The 21,555-nt window shown below is 34.5% G+C and overlaps 1 protein-coding gene across 2 annotated transcripts in view; it reads left to right on the forward strand.

The window, feature by feature from the left end:
- The window catches only part of LOC111047038 (sushi, von Willebrand factor type A, EGF and pentraxin domain-containing protein 1), a 71,198-nt gene that overhangs the window by 36,800 nt on the left and 12,843 nt on the right, over positions 1-21,555 (forward strand). Inside the window, exons 36-51 of one of the 2 annotated variants that reach the window (XM_039422356.1) lie at positions 613-840; positions 1,662-1,795; positions 3,212-3,405; positions 4,264-4,511; positions 7,567-7,698; positions 8,402-8,567; positions 9,984-10,232; positions 10,849-10,981; positions 11,349-11,519; positions 13,027-13,264; positions 14,265-14,477; positions 15,941-16,096; positions 17,362-17,482; positions 18,998-19,054; positions 20,142-20,332; positions 21,111-21,284. In XM_039422356.1, coding sequence (XP_039278290.1) covers positions 613-840; positions 1,662-1,795; positions 3,212-3,405; positions 4,264-4,511; positions 7,567-7,698; positions 8,402-8,567; positions 9,984-10,232; positions 10,849-10,981; positions 11,349-11,519; positions 13,027-13,264; positions 14,265-14,477; positions 15,941-16,096; positions 17,362-17,482; positions 18,998-19,054; positions 20,142-20,332; positions 21,111-21,284 — 2,805 coding nt within the window. The remainder of the gene's footprint in view (positions 1-612; positions 841-1,661; positions 1,796-3,211; positions 3,406-4,263; positions 4,512-7,566; positions 7,699-8,401; positions 8,568-9,983; positions 10,233-10,848; positions 10,982-11,348; positions 11,520-13,026; positions 13,265-14,264; positions 14,478-15,940; positions 16,097-17,361; positions 17,483-18,997; positions 19,055-20,141; positions 20,333-21,110; positions 21,285-21,555) is intronic. The other variant, XM_039422364.1, reaches the window with a different exon arrangement.

Below are 21,555 nucleotides of genomic sequence, written 5' to 3' on the forward strand. Positions count from 1 at the left end.
AAGCTGTAACCATAATTAGCAAATCAGTTCATTGTTGATTTGCTATCAAATCAAAGCCAACAAAAATTCCATGTTTCAATTCTTGATCCTTCAATGAGTTCACATAATTTGTTTTGTGTATTGCAGAGTAATGTTGTATTATTTGCTAGTACTGTATCTTTTTCTGTAATTTTCAATTAACCAAAACGACGCCATAAGCCACAATTGTAACCATTTTTATGAATAGTTAATGAATGAAGGCGGATTCCCACTTCCCATCAATATCAGTGAAAGTATCCGTTTCAGTGAGAGTATTGCCAGAGAAAGATAATCAAGGTGAATTGAAAGGTATCTTTACTCTATGATATTACTTCCATGTGTTCTAATGGGACTGTTCATACCTACTCGGCCGAAGAGAGTGGGATTAGTTCCATTAGAACTTGTGGGAATTATAATTTCACTGTACCGGTCACTGACTATGATACTGTTATGTGTGAATCCGCCTTAATTTAGGTGAATGATTGATGTTGAAGGTATATACTGATCCACATGTAAAATTGCAATTTGAGTTTTGAAATGCATAAATCCAATGTGAGGAGAAATATTAAAATTCAATATTGATTTGTTAATTAGGTGAGTCGTGCGAGACGAACATGAACGAGTGCAGCAGCAACCCGTGTGAGAACGGCGGCCAGTGCGCGGACCTGGTGGACGGTTTCCAATGCACGTGCGAGGCGGGCTACACCGGCAAGAAGTGCCAGCACCTCATCGACAACTGCGCATCGCTGCCCTGTCAGAACGGCGGCTCCTGTGTCGACACGCTCCAAGGTTTCACCTGCAAGTGCCGGCCTGGATTCGTAGGTCAGTTGCACACACTAAGGGCCAGTTGCACATACGTCGGTTAGCGTTTAATCACGATTAAATGCTATACTTTAATCGATACATTTTGGTTGCGAATTCTTGTGAATTGAAAGTATTATTATTGGACAGATTTGGGACTTTTAAGTCCTCTCCAGCACTCAACCTTGAAAGTTCCTCTTCTAAAATTGCAAATATCATGCAGATAAAATAAGATTTTCCATTAATTATTCCCCTTCTCACTTCCCAGGTATGCAGCCAGGTTCTCCCAGGTTCAATATCCATAATTATAAATAATTACGAAATTCAAGTATTCAATGAAGATTTTTCATCAAAAAGCTATGATATTACTCAGATTCATCCTGGATAGTTCCATTATATAATTTTATACCATACTCCCAAAAATCAGTTCTGTTCCTTATGTATTTTTCACAGTTATCTGTCTTTTACATGAAGATATAAAATAATACAAAAATATTTATGATCATTTCCTGTAACAAAAGTTATGATTTAATTAATAAGAAGTCTTCTTCCTTTGAGGATTGGACTAGTTGAATTTTCCGACTTCAAAAGCTTCTCCACACCAATTTTTCACGTGGTCTAATCACACTTCCCCTTCCAACTAGCTGATAAGAAAAGGCCATCCAAGAAATTCGTATCTTCTCCATCCATTCCGTTTTATATGTTACTTTCTATGTGTTTCTGTTATAATATGGTATATTATTCTGCGTATTATTCAACATAGTAGGCTTATGTAGAATATGTTGTGGTGCTGAGATGTTGATCTTATTGATTTAATCTACTGGATTCTTTGTTACTTGTAGGACTACAATGTGAGGCCGACATTGATGAATGCCTGAGCGACCCATGCAGCTCAGAGGGAACCGAGAAGTGCGTCAATCAGGACAATAAGTACGAGTGTCTCTGCAGACCAGGATTCTCTGGATCGTGGTGTGAGGTAAGTAATCCGGAACAATTTTTATTCATTTACAACAATATGGGATCATACGGGAAACCCCCAAAAATTGCTCCCCAATCAAAAAATTACAATAATAACTTTACAAAGAAATTGAAAATCGAGAGATAGAAACAAGGAAAAAACTATTTTATATTAGTGAAGAAAAAAATGTTATGAGAAACTAAATAAATTTTATTTCGAACACTTGAACGCCGAATAGATACTTGTCCTCGAAAACTCCTTCTCCAACTCATTTATGTACATTAGAGAAAACGTTTTTCTATAGAAACGGATACTGTGATATCCACAAAACATGAATTTTTGGAATTCACAACTCAGGTGTTTGTTTTCAACTACCATGTAAACTTCTCTGCATTAGCCTTGAAACATAATAAATTCAGCATAATAATTTGATTGTATGGTATGAGATGTTGTGGTATTTCTCCATAATTACTATATTCAGCATAGTTGCTAAAGAATAAAATTGTTTTAAAATAATACTGGAAACTCGAGGTATCAAAAAATCGTCAAAGATGAATTAAGCTAGATCTTAAAAACTTTAATGGTTATTTACATCGTCAAAAATATATTACAGTAGGTTGATATAATCTTTTTTCAAAATTTAAAATTTTCGGCAAGAAATTTTATCTGCCACCGAATTTGAACACAAAACCTTCAGGGTAGATGCGAGCACTGTTCTATAGTGACAATTTATAATTCGATGGATTTTTCACTAGTCGACTCTGAACACGGTTATTTTAAGTCAATTAACGACTTCTATCTTGAACTCTGGTTTTCTAGAAGTAAATTTAAAATAAGATTGTTCCGGTTCATAAATTCAATCTCAATATTAAGTAATCAAAGACTCCTATCACTTGAATTAAGGACGTCTATAATTAATTATGATAATGCAGACTTAAAATTGAAAATAGAGTTTGTGGTGAATAAATTCAATATCAGGACAATTATTAAAATTCAATATTAATTTCTTGATTAGGTGTTTCAAATCATTCGTATTTTGTGGAATTTGACCCAGAAGTTGAAGAAACAAGATTGAACTGTTTGTGGCAACAGTTGAACAACCACAATACTTCTTGTGTCATATAGATATTGTTCTGAGTATTATTAATGTTTATTGCTACATTTTCAATGATAAATTGAAAGAGTATAGTATTCTTCTAGATAATAAAACAACTCTAACTTCTTGATTTCTTGATAAATAACATAAAAACTGTTTAACAATTTTTAATAATTGAGATGTGTTGTTCTTTTCATGAAGTATAAGGTGTTTGATGATTTTAAAGGATGCTATTTTCTTCTTTTTTAGTTGTTTTGTATTCAAATAGGGTCAAGATTTGTGATACTTTTGCTTTGAATTGAAGATACGGCAATGATTGATTTGTGATGCTGTTGCAGGTGAACAAGGACGATTGTGCGTCGTCGCCGTGCCTGAACGGAGGAGAGTGTCGCGACGGCATCGACCAGTACAGGTGCGAGTGCCCCGCCGGCTGGACCGGCCACCGTTGCGAGACTGACATCAGCTCCTGTCAGAGCAAGCCCTGTCAGAACGACGCCAACTGCATCAATCTGTTCCAGGACTTCTTCTGTGTGTAAGTTGCATTCTGTCATACCTTATACGTAATAATGATTGCGAGTGACCTGGCTGGCTCAGGTCTGGTGCCAGATGTCGCACCTGATCAATTTCAGGGCATTTGACACGACTCAACGACTGCTTTTAGACATCCGGGACTCACAGCCTCAACGTGTCTATCTGGAACACGGATACAAAATAGCCAGTAACAGCCTTACTAGCCAGTAAATAGCCTTATACTTACAAAATAGCCAGTAACAGAACTCTTGCACCAACTTGGTCAACTGATATTTATTTTTTAGTTATTGGATGGGCACGTCAAATTGTCGGTATCGGCTGAAATATGAAAATCGTAAGGCCCATTTACGGCTTTAATTATTCAGGTGAGATGGGACTTTCCCCACCAAGAAAAAGCCATAAAAATTTACTTTTGTTCATTTGCCACGCAGAAACCACTCCTATAAAAACACTCCTTTGCAGTGACAAATGTGTATTAAAGGGGCAAGAAGAAAATTTCATTGTTTAAAATATTTTTTGAATGATTGAATCAAAAGCTGTGAATTCATAATAGCTTGAAACTTGATCTCATTTCTTCAATCATTAGTTCATTTGCGTAAAGGAAAAATAAAGCAATCAGTAATCACACTGAATTTGCTAAAAATAGAATTAGGGTTTTGTATCTCCGATTCTTTGTTATTTTCTTCTCCAGTACTCTATTCGAGGTTAAATTATTATTTTGTATCATTGGTTGATGTAATGTTATTGTTTGTTTATTTCATGTTAACCTCTCGCTGATTACAAAACATGCATGATGAACATGTGTGTGTGTGCCTTGTAATGTGCAAGCTGCAGTTGAGATTGTTTTTTGTGTGGGCAGTTGCCCGTCAGGCACAGACGGCAAGCAGTGCGAGACGGCACCGGAGCGCTGCATTGGCAGTCCATGCATGCACGGCGGCCGCTGCCAGGACTTCGGCTCAGGCCTCAACTGCACCTGTCCCAGCGACTACACCGGCATCGGGTGCCAGTACGAGTTCGACGCCTGCCAGGCGAACGTCTGCCAGAACGGCGCCACCTGTATCGACAATGGACCCGGCTACATCTGCGTTTGTCCGCCTGGCTACACCGGTTTGTATTGCTCCACGAAAACTTCTACTCACTTGTCTTTATCGAATTCAATCATAGCCACCTCTAATACAAGGCCCCGGCCTACTATATTGCAACGTCGCAGCGTCGGCCTAGAATCTAATACATGATTGGTGAAAAAGATCAGCTGGTATTTTTCAAAATCTTTTTCACCAATCATGTATTAGATTTTAGGCCTACACTGCGACGTTGCAATATCGTAGGCCGGGGCCTTGTATTAGAGGTGGCTATGATCAATACCTACTATTACTTCAGGCCTAACAACTGATCTCTAATAAACTATGACGTCATCACATGTAGATCATCGATGATCTACTGGCGGTAAGCAAGCGAATAAGAGCGCTGATGCTTGTTATCACATCTGATATGGTAATCAACAAAATTGGAATTACAAATTCAATTTTCACGGTCTTCCATTTCAATGAATATGGTTTGTTTATCATTCTTCTAATATTCGTTTGTGAAAAGTAATAATGAATTTGGGGTTTTAAATCATGGGATACTGTTGTGTACCTAATTGTTGCGGGAATTATAACAAGACTCCAAAAGTTTCCGTATGGTATTTTCTTTTTCGAAAGATGAAACTTTGAAACGAGAATGGATACGAGCGATAAGAAGAAAAAACTTCAATTCTACAAAACAACGGTTTACATGAAGTGTAGAAGAACAGTGTAAATAAAGTGTGAGTGGAGAATTTAATTAACGTGTGAAAGAACAGTGTAAATAAAATGTGAAATAACAGTGTAATTAGAGTGTGGAAGAACAGTGTGAATAAAGTGTGTGAAAGAACTTTAGAACTAATAAATAAAAAAGTAAATGCAAAGTGTTGGAACTGTCCATAACATCATGATATTAGGTTTTACCTAACTGAAAAACAGTCTTCTGATGGGTTTCTTTGTACCACAGATTTATTGTGGTCAAGCTTGTGGGAGCCTCTTTCTTAGAAAAGTGTTGCATCTATTTTGGTTTATCTTTGATTTACCTCTCCTTCGACTCTGATACAGGCTATTATTAAGTATATTTGGTTGAGATGAAATTATTTATCAATAGCTCTATCACTGAATCGAGTTGGCCTATGTTTGTCAAGCTGAAAGTACGGATAAATTATTGCATTTGTGGAATAAAGTGTTTTTATTTCAATAAAATTCCTATTCATTAAAATACAAGTGTCTTTAATCTAAAATTTAGATAGTATTCCATCCAATAAAAAATCGATACAGTATCAAAAGCTACATTGATAAGCTAGTAGTAACCACTATGATCTAGGAAGAATCAATCTACATGTTATGACGTCATTAATTAGTTGTGGGGCCTGAAGTAATAGTAGGTATTGCTATGATTCAATCCAATTTGTATAGAAATAGTACGTATGTGTAGTGAAATAATACATAGTACCTGTTTTTCAAACGTTCTCATTCAAACACTTGTTTAAGCACAGATTTAATCTATTGCAAAAACTACAAACAATAGATAGATGAATTTTTACTTTCCTTGCCCTATTACCATAGGTAAGGAAAGTATTGCTTTCCAAAAAAATTAAGGTACCCCAATTTCTAAATTTCTATACGTTTCAAGGTCCCCTGAGTCCAAAAAATGGTTTTTGGGTATTGGTCTGTATGTGTGTGTGTGTGTGTGTGTGTGTGTGTGTGTGTGTGTGTGTGTGTGTATGAGTGTATGTGCGTCTGTGTACACGATATCTCATCTCCCAGTTAACGGGATGACTTGAAATTTGGAACGTAAGGTCCTTACAATATAAGGATCCGACACGAACAATTTCGATCAAATGCGATTTAAGATGGCGGCTAAAATGGCGAAAATGTTGTCAAAAACAGGGTTTTTCGCGATTATCTCAAAAACGGCTCCAACGATTTCGATTGAAGTTATACCTGAAATAGTCATCGATAAGCTCTATCAACTGCCACAAGTCCCATATCTGTAAAAATTTCAGGAGCTCCGCCTCATCTATGCGAAATTTGATTTTAGATTCTCAATTATCAGGCTTCAGATACAATTTAAACAAAAAATTACGAGTGGAAAAGATTGAGCATGAGAATCTCTACAATTAATGTTCAGTAGCATTTTCACCTAAAATTGAAAATAAGCTCGAAATTCGAGAAAATGATATTATCCAATTGCAAACTGTTGACAACTGTTGATTCTATTAAATGATTCACTATGAAGAGATAGCAGACCTCGTGTGTCTCCAGCGTTATTGTCCTGTCACCAGCTGGCTCAAATCTTTGAATAGTAGACTTGAGATGCGCGGGAACTTTAGCGTCAGGTGATCAATTTTCATAACGGCAAGGAAAGTTGTGTGAGTGCGCCACACCAGATTTTTCTTCTTAAAACATGCTTGGTATCGAATTAGCTCTCCTCTGAGATTCAATAAGCATGTTCTATTAGAACCATCCAAGTGTTAATCCATAATAGTATTCCATTGAGTTGAGACTTTATTCTAAATGATCAATAAATTTCCATTTTGATCTCAATCAATCCATTTGTGTTCGAAGCTGCTATATTGAGCTGCTAAGTTACACTTCGTAACCAGATCAACACTGTATCAGTCTCAATTTATATCAATGTCTCAAGCAATTCAAGAGCTGAGATTCTCTCCTATATTATATAGTTGGAAGAGTTGTATAAACATCAATTTATCTCAAGAGGTAAGGTACTACTCTTGTATGAAATGAAGAAATCATATCCCATACAGTTGAGCCTTCAAGTGCCATTTGCACAGTACCAGTTTAAACGAAATATCAATTCTCAAACTTCAACTCATGTCAAGTCTCGTTTGTTATATCGTGGTTCATTATTTTTGAGTTTGAACCACCAGCTGATTCAATTCAGTTGTAAGCTTTCAATATGCAAACTGCTCTAAGTCTGTATTGTACGTCTTGTTCATTAACTACTCAATAATTTGTAATATTCATGAATCAACGAAGAAGTTTCAATATAAAAATGAAACTTTTACATTAAAAATCTTGCATAGAAAAAATGTTCATTTTTAATAATTTGAATGTATTTTTCCCATTTTCAGGACAAAACTGTGATGAAGATATAATCGACTGTAAGGAGAACTCGTGCCCACCCACTGCCACTTGCATTGACCTGACTGGAGGCTTCTACTGTCAGTGTCCGTTCAATCTAACTGGAGATGATTGCAGAAAAAGTAAGTTCAATCCACTCATCCTTATGTAAATATAAAATGCATGGTTCCCCAATCTACCCTCAAATTACAATTCATTACATTCTACAAACTTGTGTATGGATAGTAAAAGTAAAATCATTTTAAAGTTAGTTGCTGGGCCTAACAACCTACTTGATTGAATAAATCTCTAATAATGATTTATAATCATCACTCATTAACTAAGAACATAACAACCCACTTCACTGATTAAATCACTATTAATGATGTATGGTTTATAATCACTTATTAATTATTTATTTAATCATTCAGAATTACACAACTTACAGAAAAGTACCACAGGCTTATAAGCCCAAAACGGTTCCAATTGTAATTTATACAACAGTACAAATGTAGCTAGGTTATGTGTCACTTCAAAATTATTCAATTACACACTCAATTTACAATTCAAAACACACAAAAATCATTTTTTAATTAAAAAATAAATTTTCTAAATTGAATTAAATAATTAAAATTACAAATAGTTGAAAAATTACAAACTTTGAAAAAAAATGACAAACACACTATTTAGAACTTATCACTTAATCAACTTACCCTACTTAATATTTAGTACTTGATGATGGACCTAACAACCTATTTGACTGATTGTATGATTTATAATCACTCATGATGTTTCTAATTTTTCAATTCGTGATTTTATGAACGCATTTTTGTATTCTATTTTCAGCGATTCAAGTGGATTACGACCTGTCATTCCCGGAACTGACCGACAGCAGTGCAGCGTTGACTGTGCCGTTCGCTCTCACCAGCAAGACTAGCATCACAATCGCCATGTGGGTGCAGTTCACCAATCGTGACGAAAATGGCATATTCTTCACATTGTACAGTGTTACGTAAGTATTCGTATTTTCATGTTTAAATTATCCACCATCGACCATGTATTCTTATTTTTGAGAATTTCCCCAACATACAGTATTGTTTTAATGCGCATCAATGATTCTTATTGGTGATGAATAAATGTTACATGATTTTCCATTGTAATTTTCTTTTCAAATTAAATCAATATATTTGCCATTTGAACAAAAACAATATAGAAATTAAAAATGGATAAAACATATATGAAAATTCCAAACAATACGAAAACTCAAAACTTATATCTACTATTAAGTCATTAAAATATTTTTCCTTTTAATTATTTTCCTATGGCGGCTACCCAACAAGGAAAACCTGTCTGCGGTATTATTATAATAATAATTATTATCTCTCATTTATTGATTATTTTTTATTTCCAAAGATTTGGATAAAATCTTTCAGTCTTTATATTTGTATTTAGTAGCCACTTGATGAATTCGTCAAGGTTACAAACCTATACAAATAAAATAAGACATACTTCTGCCATACGGTTGATTATCCATCCTCCTTCTTCCCGGACTAGGGCTGGATACATAGTGTATGTTTGTTGCTTTTCTATTAAACATAAAAAAATCCAAATCTGAATATTGTAGTATAATATAACAATTTAATTCTGCGTTTTTGAAGTCACAAGTGTTGTTGTGATGCGGAAAAATAATTGTTCAATTATTGAACTATGATAACCCTACTTTGGACAATTTATTGGACCAGTTTTGAAAAAGGAGTTTTGGCCATCGCAAATTTTTCATTCTACTATTTCATTATTATGAAAATTCTATACTTCTCTTGTGATTCAATAACATGAAGTATCTTATAATCAATTGATAATTTAATCATCATGATACTTAAGATAACATTTTATTCTGATTTGTTAATTTATGAAATTATATTATATTATTAATTAAAATTATAGTACCCTTTTTTGAAATTAATAAAATAATAGATTAAAAATACAAATTATAACAACTAGTTTTAGTGATCCACAATATCTTCCGGGTTTAAAAAATAAATTTTCTTTTATCATTTATTTAAATTTAATTAAAACTTGAAGATGGTGTGTATCACTGAAACTAGTTGTTATAATTTGTATTTTTAATATATTCTTTGATTAATTTTAAAAAAGGGTACTATAATTCTATTTTATAAATAAAAATAAGTATCCCTGAATTCATACATTTCAAGAAAATATGATTTATATATCTTGACAAATCATTAAATAATATTGCCAATAAATAGAAGTTGTGTGACGAAATAATTTGTAATTTTACATAATAAATAGTTCTATTCTATGGAAAACATCCCTTGCAATAATAAACAAATCAATACTATCAACTAATGAATATGAGTGTGTTACGATTGTTCCGCCGTGAAGGAAGTCTGATTGTTTGTTGTGTTAGATCGGGTCAGCTGACAGCAGGCAGACGCGTGCTGGTGCAAGCGCACGCTTCAGGTGTGCACGTTTCGCTGTTCGCCGAACTGCAGGATGTGTTCCTCGCCTTCCAGGAGTACGCGACCATCAACGACGGCAGCTGGCATCACATCGCCATTGTGTGGGACTCGCCCACAGGCACGCTCACACTCATCACTGAGGGACTCATTGCCAGCAAGCACGAGGGATACGGCGCTGGTCGCGAACTGCCTCAATAGTCAGTATTCTACTAAATATTATCATATTAGAGAAGAGAAAAATGCGAAAGATATCCCATGGTATAGGGCGTTCATGTTTCAAATTTCAATGTTAACTGAAGTCGATAGTCCTATTAATTAGATAGTCTCATACTGTGCCGTTCTTACACTCTCACCCCAAAAAACAGTAATAATAGACAGTAATCGGCTCGAATTAACAAAATATCGACTTGAAATTTGGAAAATAAACAACCTATATCATAGGATGCTGCTCATTCTCAATTTTGAATTGATGCTATGTGGTGGAAATTTCCATCTAGGAATTTTCTCTATAACCTTTTTAAAGAAAATATATCTTAATTTTTCAGCCATAAATCTCTAGAAATTCCATCATTTAATCGATGAAAGCGTACATTTAATTATTGGATTGAAAACCCCATACATTCACTGACCTATCTTGATTTTAAATTTTTGAGTTTTAATCATGATTCCTAACCTAACCATGTCCCCTAAAATACATCAAAACCTGTGAACATTTTTGATGTTTTATTAAAGGGAATAATAAAATACCCGTAGAAATCAATTTTAAATCTGAAAATCAGAATTTATCTAATTTAATGGCTTTTCAATTTGCAGCGGTTGGGTTGTGCTTGGCAAACCGAGAACTGAAGGAGTCAAAACTTACACTGAAACTGGATTCCAGGGACATTTGACCAAAGTACAAATTTGGCACCGAGCCCTTGACGTCACCAATGAAATTCAGAAACAGGTAAAATTTAAATCTGTATCCTTCATTCTCTGTATTCGAATTTGTGTGTATTTACTTCCTTTAAAATGTATTATAGTACATTTTATCAAATACAATTCCTAAAATTACTGTAAAGTCCGGTATCTAGGACACTTATTAAATCGAATGATCCATTTAACTTAGGATTAACCATAACTTGTAAACCATTAATAAGTGTCTTAGAAACCGGAACTTAATCTATTATCTTCTATCAATTCAATGTAATGATCAAACTGTAATTAATAAATATCCTAAATATATTTTCTTCGACTTCGGAACAACCATAGTTTGATTTCATTCAAGTAAGAAATCTTTCTATCTTACTCAATTATTTTTTCAACATTTGTAGGTGCGAGACTGCCGCACTGAACCAGTTCTCCACCAAGGTCTATCTCTGACATGGTCGGGCTATGATGACGTCATTGGAGGAGTCGAGAGGATCGTTCCATCTCACTGCAGCCAGCACTCTTGCCCTGGCGGATACACTGGTCCTCAATGTGATCAGTTGCAAGTAGACAAGGTTAGCTACAAGTTCATTCTCAGCATGAAATCTGCAACTTCTTTGGCTTATTAGAAAGTACTTTTCCATACTGTATTCTGAAAGCATTTTAACGTCACAATATATTTCACTCGATAGTATGAAGAATACTCATCTGTTCATCCTCTCGGTCATACTTAAACTATATTTTACATTTATAAACTCTTAGGTTAATTTTAATTAGAAAAAAATATCCAACTTCTACTAATCATTAAGAGCAAATAATAATCACAAATCAATTTTTACACAAAAATTAATATTTCATTATCGGCTCAAATTGAAAATGCCAATATATTTTCAAGACATCTATCATTTCTAAAAAGTTTGTAATCTTCAATTCTGGTATTTCATAAAATCTCTTTTCATTTTCTGTCAAACTCAAGCTCAGCCACAAGTGTCAAGTTCTGTAGGTACTGTCGAAGTGTTTTCCGAGAGACTTGAATTGGAGTTTTCACGCTTACCGATTGTTGGCACATTTATCGTCACGATACCTTGAATGTCTTCTGATTGACTGAGAATCAGCTGTTATTGGTGAGAATCGGGCCAATCAGAGGACAGCTCTGAGTGTCGGCCAATACAATCTCAATATTACTTTATAATTTGTATATACTTCCAAATTATATTATCATCAATAATAATGTAAAATATGATCTTTATGGTATGATCACATTAGATGCGTATAAGTGCAAGTGCACAAGTGCATGTGAGATCATGCAGCCGAGAAACAAAATCTGGAAAGAGCCATTGAAACACTATGTGAATTGTCTGTAGCTGTTCACACTAAACGCCACCAGCAAGTGCACGCGTTCAGTATGAATTGCTCTTTTCAGATTTTGTACTTCATCTGCGCTCTTGATCACGCATGCACTTGAACATATAAGCATCCAATACCATATCTTCGTACTTTTCTCAATTTCACATCTGAGAGACTAGAGTCTCTCTGCTCACTAATGGATATCTGATCTATTCAAAAGCAATTTAACTATCAACTTGTTTGTTACATTCATTATCAGATGACTTCTTTATAATTATTATGTGATCGAATGTTTCTGTTTGACACGGAAATTCAATGTGGAACATCGAATTTGATTGATACACAATATTATGTTGTGTGACCTGGCTGGCTCAGGTCTGGTGTAAGAGATTTCAGGTCGCACCTGATCAATTTCAGAGCCTGTGATGTGACTTAACAACTGGTTATAGGTAACCGGGACCGATGGTTTACCGTGTTCATCCATATGTCGGACGTGACCTAACGGCTGTTTCTAGGCAGCCGGGAAAGATGGTGTAACGTGTCCATCCATATGTTTGTCCCTTGTTTGGATGCAACGCTACATGGCATAGACATAATATATAGTTCAGATGCAACGCTACATGGCATCGGCATAATCTATAGTTTAGATGCACCGCTACATGGCTAAGGCATATCATATAGTTTAGATGCAACGCTGCATGGAATAGCTAACGAGTGTTTTGTGGTGTTGTTCAGATCCCGCCAAAGGTGGAGCACTGCCCGGGTGACCTGTGGGTGATAGCGAAGAACGGGTCGGCGGTGGTGCAGTGGGACGAGCCTCGCTTCGTGGACAACGTGGGTGTGGTGCGGGTGGAGGAGAGGAGTGGCCACCGACCGGGGCAGACCCTGCTCTGGGGCACCTACCACATCGCCTATGTCGCATTCGACCAGGCCGGCAACTCTGCCACCTGCTCATTCAAAGTCTATCTGCTATGTAAGTAGTCTCACTCAAGTCTACACAGGTCCCTAGACGGTCAATGTTATTGTACAATACAATCTATTATTATTGTATTATGACAATACACGTATAGTAGTAACAAAGAAAAAATATAGCATAAGAAGATAGTTCATGTTCCAAATTTCAAGTAGAATTTTGTTAACTGAAGCCTATTACTATTGACTACTGTCTATTAATACTGTTTGGCCGGGTGAGAGTTTAAAGGTGCGTACAGATATACGCGCCGCGAACATGAGCAATTCACTTTTAATCAGCTGACTATATCTGTATTTTTTACAGAAACGGTAAGATACAGATATAAAAAGCTTGGCATCAGCTGATTAAAAGTGAATTGCTCATGTTCGCGGCGCGTAAATCTGTACGCACCTTAAGAAAGGCACAGTATGAAAGACTACCTTTTATTTGTAGATAAACTTGTAACGAACTTGTATTTGTAGATACAAAAACATAACTGAATGTCGTACTGTTATTTAATCAATGCAATGAATCGAATCAATGCGAATCATCAACTAATGCAATGCTGATTCATTTTGAAACTTATTTCATGAAGCCATTCAACATGAGTGTTTATCAGTATTTGATAGGTATACTATGTACTCTATAGAACCTTTAAAACCTATTAGAAGGATTATCTCAAGTTTAAGGGAATTGTTGCATATCATTACACTTAAAGGATAGTCAGTTAACCTCGCTATCCTCTAAAATTCTTTTAGCGTTTCCTTGTTCTAATTTATTAAAAATTGATGCACTTTCAATTAGTTATTTTAGTAATGCAAATATTAGATCAGTAATGCATTTCCCTAAATTTATCAATTACCATATTTTGAATACTGTTTTATAGTTGAAATTTATTTCAAATAGTGCTCTTTCAATAGTTTCTAAAGCAATTAGATTAGTAATGCATTTCCCTACATTAATCAAATAATCACCACCTCTATTTAATTTCTCAATAATTGGTAATGATTTGAATTTGCAGCTGAATTCTGTCCGAAACTGGCGGACCCAGTGGGCGGACACCAGCAGTGCAAGGACTGGGGCTCTGGAGGTCAGTTTAAGGTGTGCGAGATCCACTGCAACCCGGGACTCAAGTTCTCCCAGCCTGTGCCCAAGTTCTACACATGCGGCGCTGAAGGCTTCTGGAGGCCGACTGACAACCCAAGCCTGCCTCTTGTCTTCCCAGCCTGCTCACGTAAGTACAATACTACTAGAATACTTCACCAAGTAGATACCAAATAGAAAATTTTAGATTCGAAATTACTGTTAGATCAGTAGAAGTTTATGTAAGTTTGTTAAGTGTCTGTCTTGTGAAATGTGAAAATTTATTTACAATTAAACCTACTTTGGACTATGTAATGAACTAAATTCATGAAGAAAAGAGGATTTGGGCTAGCACTTGTCTTACCTTTCCAATATTGTTATGTTTTTGACCTAATAAATAAATATGAATATGATAATAGATGCTAATCAAATAAGGATTCAATAGATCGATTCTAAGCAAAGTAGTAATTACTTACCTCCATTGAATACGGTACCTACTATTTGTGATTCATATTATAAGACAATGGATGGATTCAGGTACTAAATAATGCGAGGAGTTCTGAAAGAAGCTGTATATGGAATTATTGGTAACAAGCTGCCAATAATGATAAAGTAATAATTAGGACAATAATTTCAGGAGTTGGTTTGGTCAAATCAGCTTTGGATTGTAGAGCGATACACGAGATGAGATATCACTTACCACAGCTCAATACTGGTAAAAGGCTAATTACGATATTTACATTCCAATCAACTAAGACAGCTAATGAAACAAATAGGTAATACCATAGAATAAAGGCGGATTCCATTCCACATATCAGTATCAGCAAACGTGTCAAATACAGTGAGAATATTATTCCTTTGAGTTAGTTTTGGGACCAAAATTATTCCTTTGAGTTAGGTTAATGAGACTTTTCATACTTTTTCGGCCGGAATGTATGGGAATTTATTATAACTCGTGGAAATTATATTTTAACTTTACCGGCACTAACTCTAATACTAAATGTGGGAATCCTTCCTAAGAATAGAGAACTCTCCATCCTTGGTCCAAAGCTCCGCCAATTTATGTAGATGCATAAAAATATAATCTATAGTTATTCCAAATTTCTTTTTTCATATCATATACAGTTCAATATTTATTTTCTTATTATGTAAATTCATCTATAATTTTGCTGTATTGTAAGCTATTATAATAATATATAAGTGTATAAGCCAGTATATAATGTAATCAATCAATCCTTTCTCCTTGGTAATACTGATTGAAAAATTATAATCATAATTATCTTCTTATAAGTTCAATGGTCGTAGGCCTATGTGATGTTGCAGGACAAAATTTTGTCGCTAATAAAATCTAAATTCATATTTTATTATCGAATCAAAACAACTGTGTCCTCAAAATCGCCAGTTGTATATTTTGTACTATTTGAAAACACTTATCAAGAATGAAGCTTGTAATAATTGATTATCCTTGTCCCTGACATTGAAATTCCGCACAGTGCTAAAATGTGTTTTCAAATTGGAAATAAATGAGAAAATATATTAGAATCAAGATTGACAGAATTCAATTTGCAATTTTGTTTGATAATAATTTCAAAATTTGTTTTGTTTGAATTGTAGCGGCGAAGCCAGCGCAACGAGTGTTTAAGATCAACATGCTGTTCCCCACATCGGTGCTGTGCAATGAGGCCGGTCAGGGTGTCCTCAGGCAGAAGGTGCGCACCGCCCTTAACTCACTCAACAGGGACTGGAATTTCTGCTCTTATTCGCTTGAAGGTCAGAATACATCTCAAATAAATCATATTCACCAAGAAAATATATTTTTCCATAATAATCAATTTTTATAACTGGGATTAAATACTCTGGTAATTCAAATTAATAAAAACAATATAAAAACTTGTAGTACCCTTTATTAAAAACTTTGAAATATTTTAACGACTAGTTTCGACCATAGGTCAGTCATTCTTGAAAAGAAAAGAATGGGTCAAGTTCTTGAAAACGACCTATGGTCGAAACTAGTCGTTAAAATATTTCAAAGTTTTTAATAAAGGGTACTACAAGTTTTCATATTGTTTTTATTAATTTGAACAGAGGTAGCCCCATATACGTGAAGTGATTTTCTGGTAATTCATTCTATTCCGACATAGCATTCAAAAAGTTGGGATCTGTGCGCTGCTTTGTCTAATGGTGGATAAAAATAGAAAACCAATGTCAATCAGGTACTGACTTTATAAAGTTTAACTCACTAAGGAATAATATAATAAATTACAAAGATCTCATGTACTATTATACTGGCTAGTAAAGATTAGAACTCGTTTAGAATATTATACTGAATGCACACATCTTCAATATTGTTTTTCCACTTATGCGATTTCTATAGAAATACTTCTAGACTCTAGACTCATGCTTCGAATGTTATTTTTTATTCGTTTTCATAATTTTTCTTCTCGTTTATTTTTACTTCATCAGCAAGCATTCAAAAATTGTTTTTCAATGTCTGTAAGGATTCTCAATTCTCAATATACGTCCGTGCATGAATTTATCTTGCCTGAAATACATACCTTGGGTATTACAAATTATCTTGATAGTTTTAGCAGTAGAGCCTACAATAAGAATGTATGATGAATTGAAGCATTCATTTAAGCTTTCAATTGAAGCACAATATTGAAAGTGGAAAGGGAAATTTCATGGGGGGAAAATTACTCCTAGAAGTCTTCTGAACATCTTTCTCTTAAAAACATACTTTTGGTTAGAAAAAATTAATTCTTATGCCTCGTTCCACCAAGCTTGGTCAATATATTCGAATATGGTCAATCTGGGTACGCTTCACAAAATGTGCACTGCAATTATCAATAGTTACAATCGCTATAGAAATATGTTCCAGTGCACATGTTGTAAAACGTACCTGATTCGACCATGTTCAAATAATGTCTTGGTTCAAATAATGTGTTGATCGAGCTTGGTGATAGTGATACTGGGCATAGAAGAAATATCCTGATTCTTTGTCAACTTGCTAATATGTCTTGAACCGCTATTTGCAGGAACCAAAGAATGTAGAGATTTGAACATCGACATCAAGTGCGACCACCGCAACTCACGGCCGACTCGCGACGTCTCCAACGGCACTGCCTACTCCGTCGATGTTAATGTTCCTGTAAATCGGTATGAATTCATAATACTCACAGTATTCACAGTGTCTGTTATTTTTTCTAGCTAGACGTCAATAATGGTGATAAGTTGGTATATTCTTTTGTGTCCTGTTTTCCTTTTCTAAATGTATATTATCTTGAAGGAGATTATTGTAAAACTTACTTCTTTATACTGTGTAATATGGTATATATGTTGTTTGAAGCTTCTATTTGTGTCTTTCATTTTTATCTTTATATTTTATTAGGCCTTTTTTCAAAGCTTTTTTGTACCTTTCATATTCAAATCCACTCTCTATCAAGCTCTCTCCAATTCTCTAGCTATCATAACTTATTTCCAATATTTATTTTAAAATAATATTCTGTTGTAAGTTCCTAATTATTATTCTTCAATAAGGAGAGATAACATTCCGAAGCATAATCCTGAAAAATTAAATACATTTTTTCTGGATAATTTTCTTCCTTCATGATATAACATCTCTTCCAGTGGATAGTGTATAAATATCTTGCTTTTTCGCTAACCATATACTCTAAAAAATGATAACTTCAATAATCTACTTCTCACAATAACCCTCAATTATTGTAAATTATATATAGTTGAAAAATTGTGTTGTTCTTGATCAAACATACATTATTGCAATCTATCAATCATAAAAAAACAGTGATATTTCGTAAGAAAGTATATTTTCGATGATTTCATCTTTATATGAGTGATTCATTTTGCCTTGAATTTATGAGAACATTGAATATTAATTCCTGCCAAAATATTTTAGTTCCATGGCATCTGCAGCTCTCATACAGAAGTAACCTTTATTATAACAGTTACTAGTGATGATGTTTATCTTGTAAATAATTTATTCCCAAAAGAAATGAATACTATAAAAGTCCTAGGTGTTGCACTTGTTTAAGTTGGTTTTTTCTTCGACCATTAAAAAAATTCGAGTACAATCAGGATAAATGTCAATAAATTCCTTCAATACAATAAATGATATAATATTAAAATTATAAATAATAGTAATATTATGACCAAATCAAAGTAATTTTTAGATATTAGATCATCAAAATTTGTACAAGATTAATAAGATCTGAATTTTCACTACCATATTTCCTATGATGTTTTTAAAATTGAGGACATGTCAATCATCATGGTTGCGGCTTCATATCATGATTAATCCCAAACAGAAGCTCATTATTTATCCATTCATATTTTCATTCAATTTATCATCTGCACAGCACTGCAGTACTTATAGTTGTCGTTTTTATGTTATGTTGTGGCACAAAAAATACTTTCAGAGTGAAGACCCTTCATTCTTTATGAATCTCATTTCCAGATGTTTAACTCTGGTTACTCATTGTACCTGAGATTATTTCATTTAGAGCATGATTTAGGAAGCACATCAATAGCTTTTATAGCTCTCACTTTCAAGTAGTCATCATCTTTTTTTATAGATTTTAGAGCAGTAGTTTTTTCGTTGTTGGTTAATGGTGTTTTGCATTTGCTTGAGTTTTGCTTGATTTTGTTTGTCTCTAGGGCTGCTCGACAAGCCAGTGATTCGTACAGCGTTCAAATTTCATTCCCAGCAACCAAGTAAGTTTTCGCATCCGAACACATAGAGTAAGGTAGTAGTTCGATTCAAATTCCTCGAAATTCAATGTGTCAAATCTTGTGTAGTTGAAAAGTTCACAATTAATATCTTCATTCATTTTCAAGCAGAATTTTCTATGAAAGCTTTCTTATCTGAGTGTTTGAATCCGACTACTGGCTTGCTCTATTTTAGTGTAATTTAGTGGGGACTTTTTCAGCATGCAAGATGGAATTCATAATGTATGTCCTTGATTGGTAAATTATAGTATTCTATTTATTAGTCTGTTGAAGCCACCATTTCTCTCAACAAATACTTTTCCTCTTTGAACTTACTTATTGAGTTATTGTTCAATGTTTGAAATTCTAGAATAGTTTTATCCACTGTCCTGCATATTAGTGTGAGTTTATTATAACTTAATTCCTACTTTTCATCGCTTTCTTCTTTAATTTCGAATATAAACTTTATTGATAAATTTGATAAATTCGAATGAATTAATTTCTCAACTGGTTTTCAATTTAATTACTCTGTACAGGTATTTTAATCGTGTTGATGATGGCACAGGATCATTTTAATTATGTGCTTTTTGTAAAGAATGAATAATTTATCGCTTCAGGATTAGTTTGAATCTACTGGATATAAATCCAACTTTGTAATCGAAAAAACACGTATTGGTTTCCACTATGTATTTTATAAGTAGTTCAACTTGAAACTCAGAGAATCTCTATCTTTTAAATTATTGCAAAAATATTGTTTCAAAAAGCATTATAATAAGCATATACTAATCGAAGCATTTAACATTTTTATTTAGGCTCTCATTGTGTGCTTGAAGCACGTGTAGCTGTGAAACCTTATGACTCTTTTAGAATGAGAATTAGCCGGCCATCTATAGTGTAGATGGCCATGAATTAGCCTATTAAAACTGTCTTACAAATATGCCAAAAATATTCTTCAAAATTAATAGTGTTTATTACTGATACTGAATTCTGTTAATGATTCTCAGATCTTTATTTATTCTGAGACTTTATAATTGAGGAACAAAAACTATTTTCGTTTTTGATCTTGAAATTTCAATGTGTATTGTTTTTGCAGCGATCCTGTAATAAACCAGAACACAAACCAACGAGCAACAGTGCAACGGCTATTGGAGAACTTGATTCTGGAGGAGGACAAACTGGATGTGAAGGAGATCCTTCCGAACACCACTCCCGATCCGGCCTCACTTGTGCTCACCTCCGACTACGCATGTCCCTCAGGCCAGGTCGTCGTCGCTCCCGATTGTGGTAAGCCCATCACACTTCACTTTATGTATCTTTTAATATTTTGAAGCTTAGGGTTCAATCACATTGAATGCGTATTTGTGCGTATATGTGCCAAAACACAAAATTTGGAAAGCGCCATTGAAACACATTGTGACTTGCATGTAGCTGCTCATATTGAACGCAAACAGCAAGTGCACGCGTTCACTGTGAGTGTTTCTATTACTCTTTCCAGATTTTATTTATCATCTGCACTCTTGGTCATGCATAGCCAAGCATACACTTTCACATATTCGCATTCAATGTGAACACACCCCAAAACACAGGCATTGAAAGATGCACGTCAGGAATTGAAGGATTATTATCATTGAGATCAGTTTTTTTGAAAAAGTTTCATGGTTATTCAGTTATTTTAATTCTAATCAATCAATATTTGCCAGTCCAGATATTCTTTTGTAAGATCCCATTGTCATGAAACTCTAATCAAGATATTAACAATTTCTTCTTCATGCTATTAATCTTTCATTTCATTCATCCACACTTATCATTCCAAAAAACGTATTTCAACAAGCACAGATAAAATATAGGCTACAAGGAAAAATGTGGTTAAATTTTGGTGTTCTCATTGGAAGCCTGTTTCATATAAATTAATTTCTAATGTTGTAAATGTGATTAGTGTTGGAGTCAGTTTGAAAATGTTTATTGATTTGTGGTAGGTAGTTTGTTTTAATAATTAATGTAGTTTGTCTTTCCTTAATTAATGTTGGTTTGTTTTTAGTTAATTTGTATTGGTGTATTCTAGTTCCGTGCGCCGTGGGCAGTTACTACGACAAGGAGACGGCAACGTGTAGACCTTGCGCCGTGGGCACCTACCAGTCCGAATCCGGCCAGCTGCAGTGCTCCGTCTGCCCAGCCATTGCCGGTCGCCAGGGGGTCACCATTGCGCCGGGCGCCCGAAGTGCATCTCACTGCAAAGGTAGTACATGTAGCTTATCTTAAGCACTACTAATAATATGGGTGGCTATATTAATATCATATCATTTTTTGAATAGTGTTGCTGTTTGGATGATGTAATAGATGATTTCTGATAATGGGGTGAATTATTAAAAATATTTTTTTTTTTTGAAAAATGTAGTAAGTGATTGATCACATAACAGGTCTTGTGAGTTACTTTGTAGCATAATATGTTGTAAGGTAATGATTCCAATGGAGTGTGTTCACTCCATTAGCTGTTTATTAAACATTGA

Source organism: Nilaparvata lugens, chromosome 1 (genome assembly GCF_014356525.2).
Source record: "Nilaparvata lugens isolate BPH chromosome 1, ASM1435652v1, whole genome shotgun sequence".
In the NCBI taxonomy this organism is placed as follows: Eukaryota; Metazoa; Arthropoda; class Insecta; order Hemiptera; family Delphacidae; genus Nilaparvata; species Nilaparvata lugens.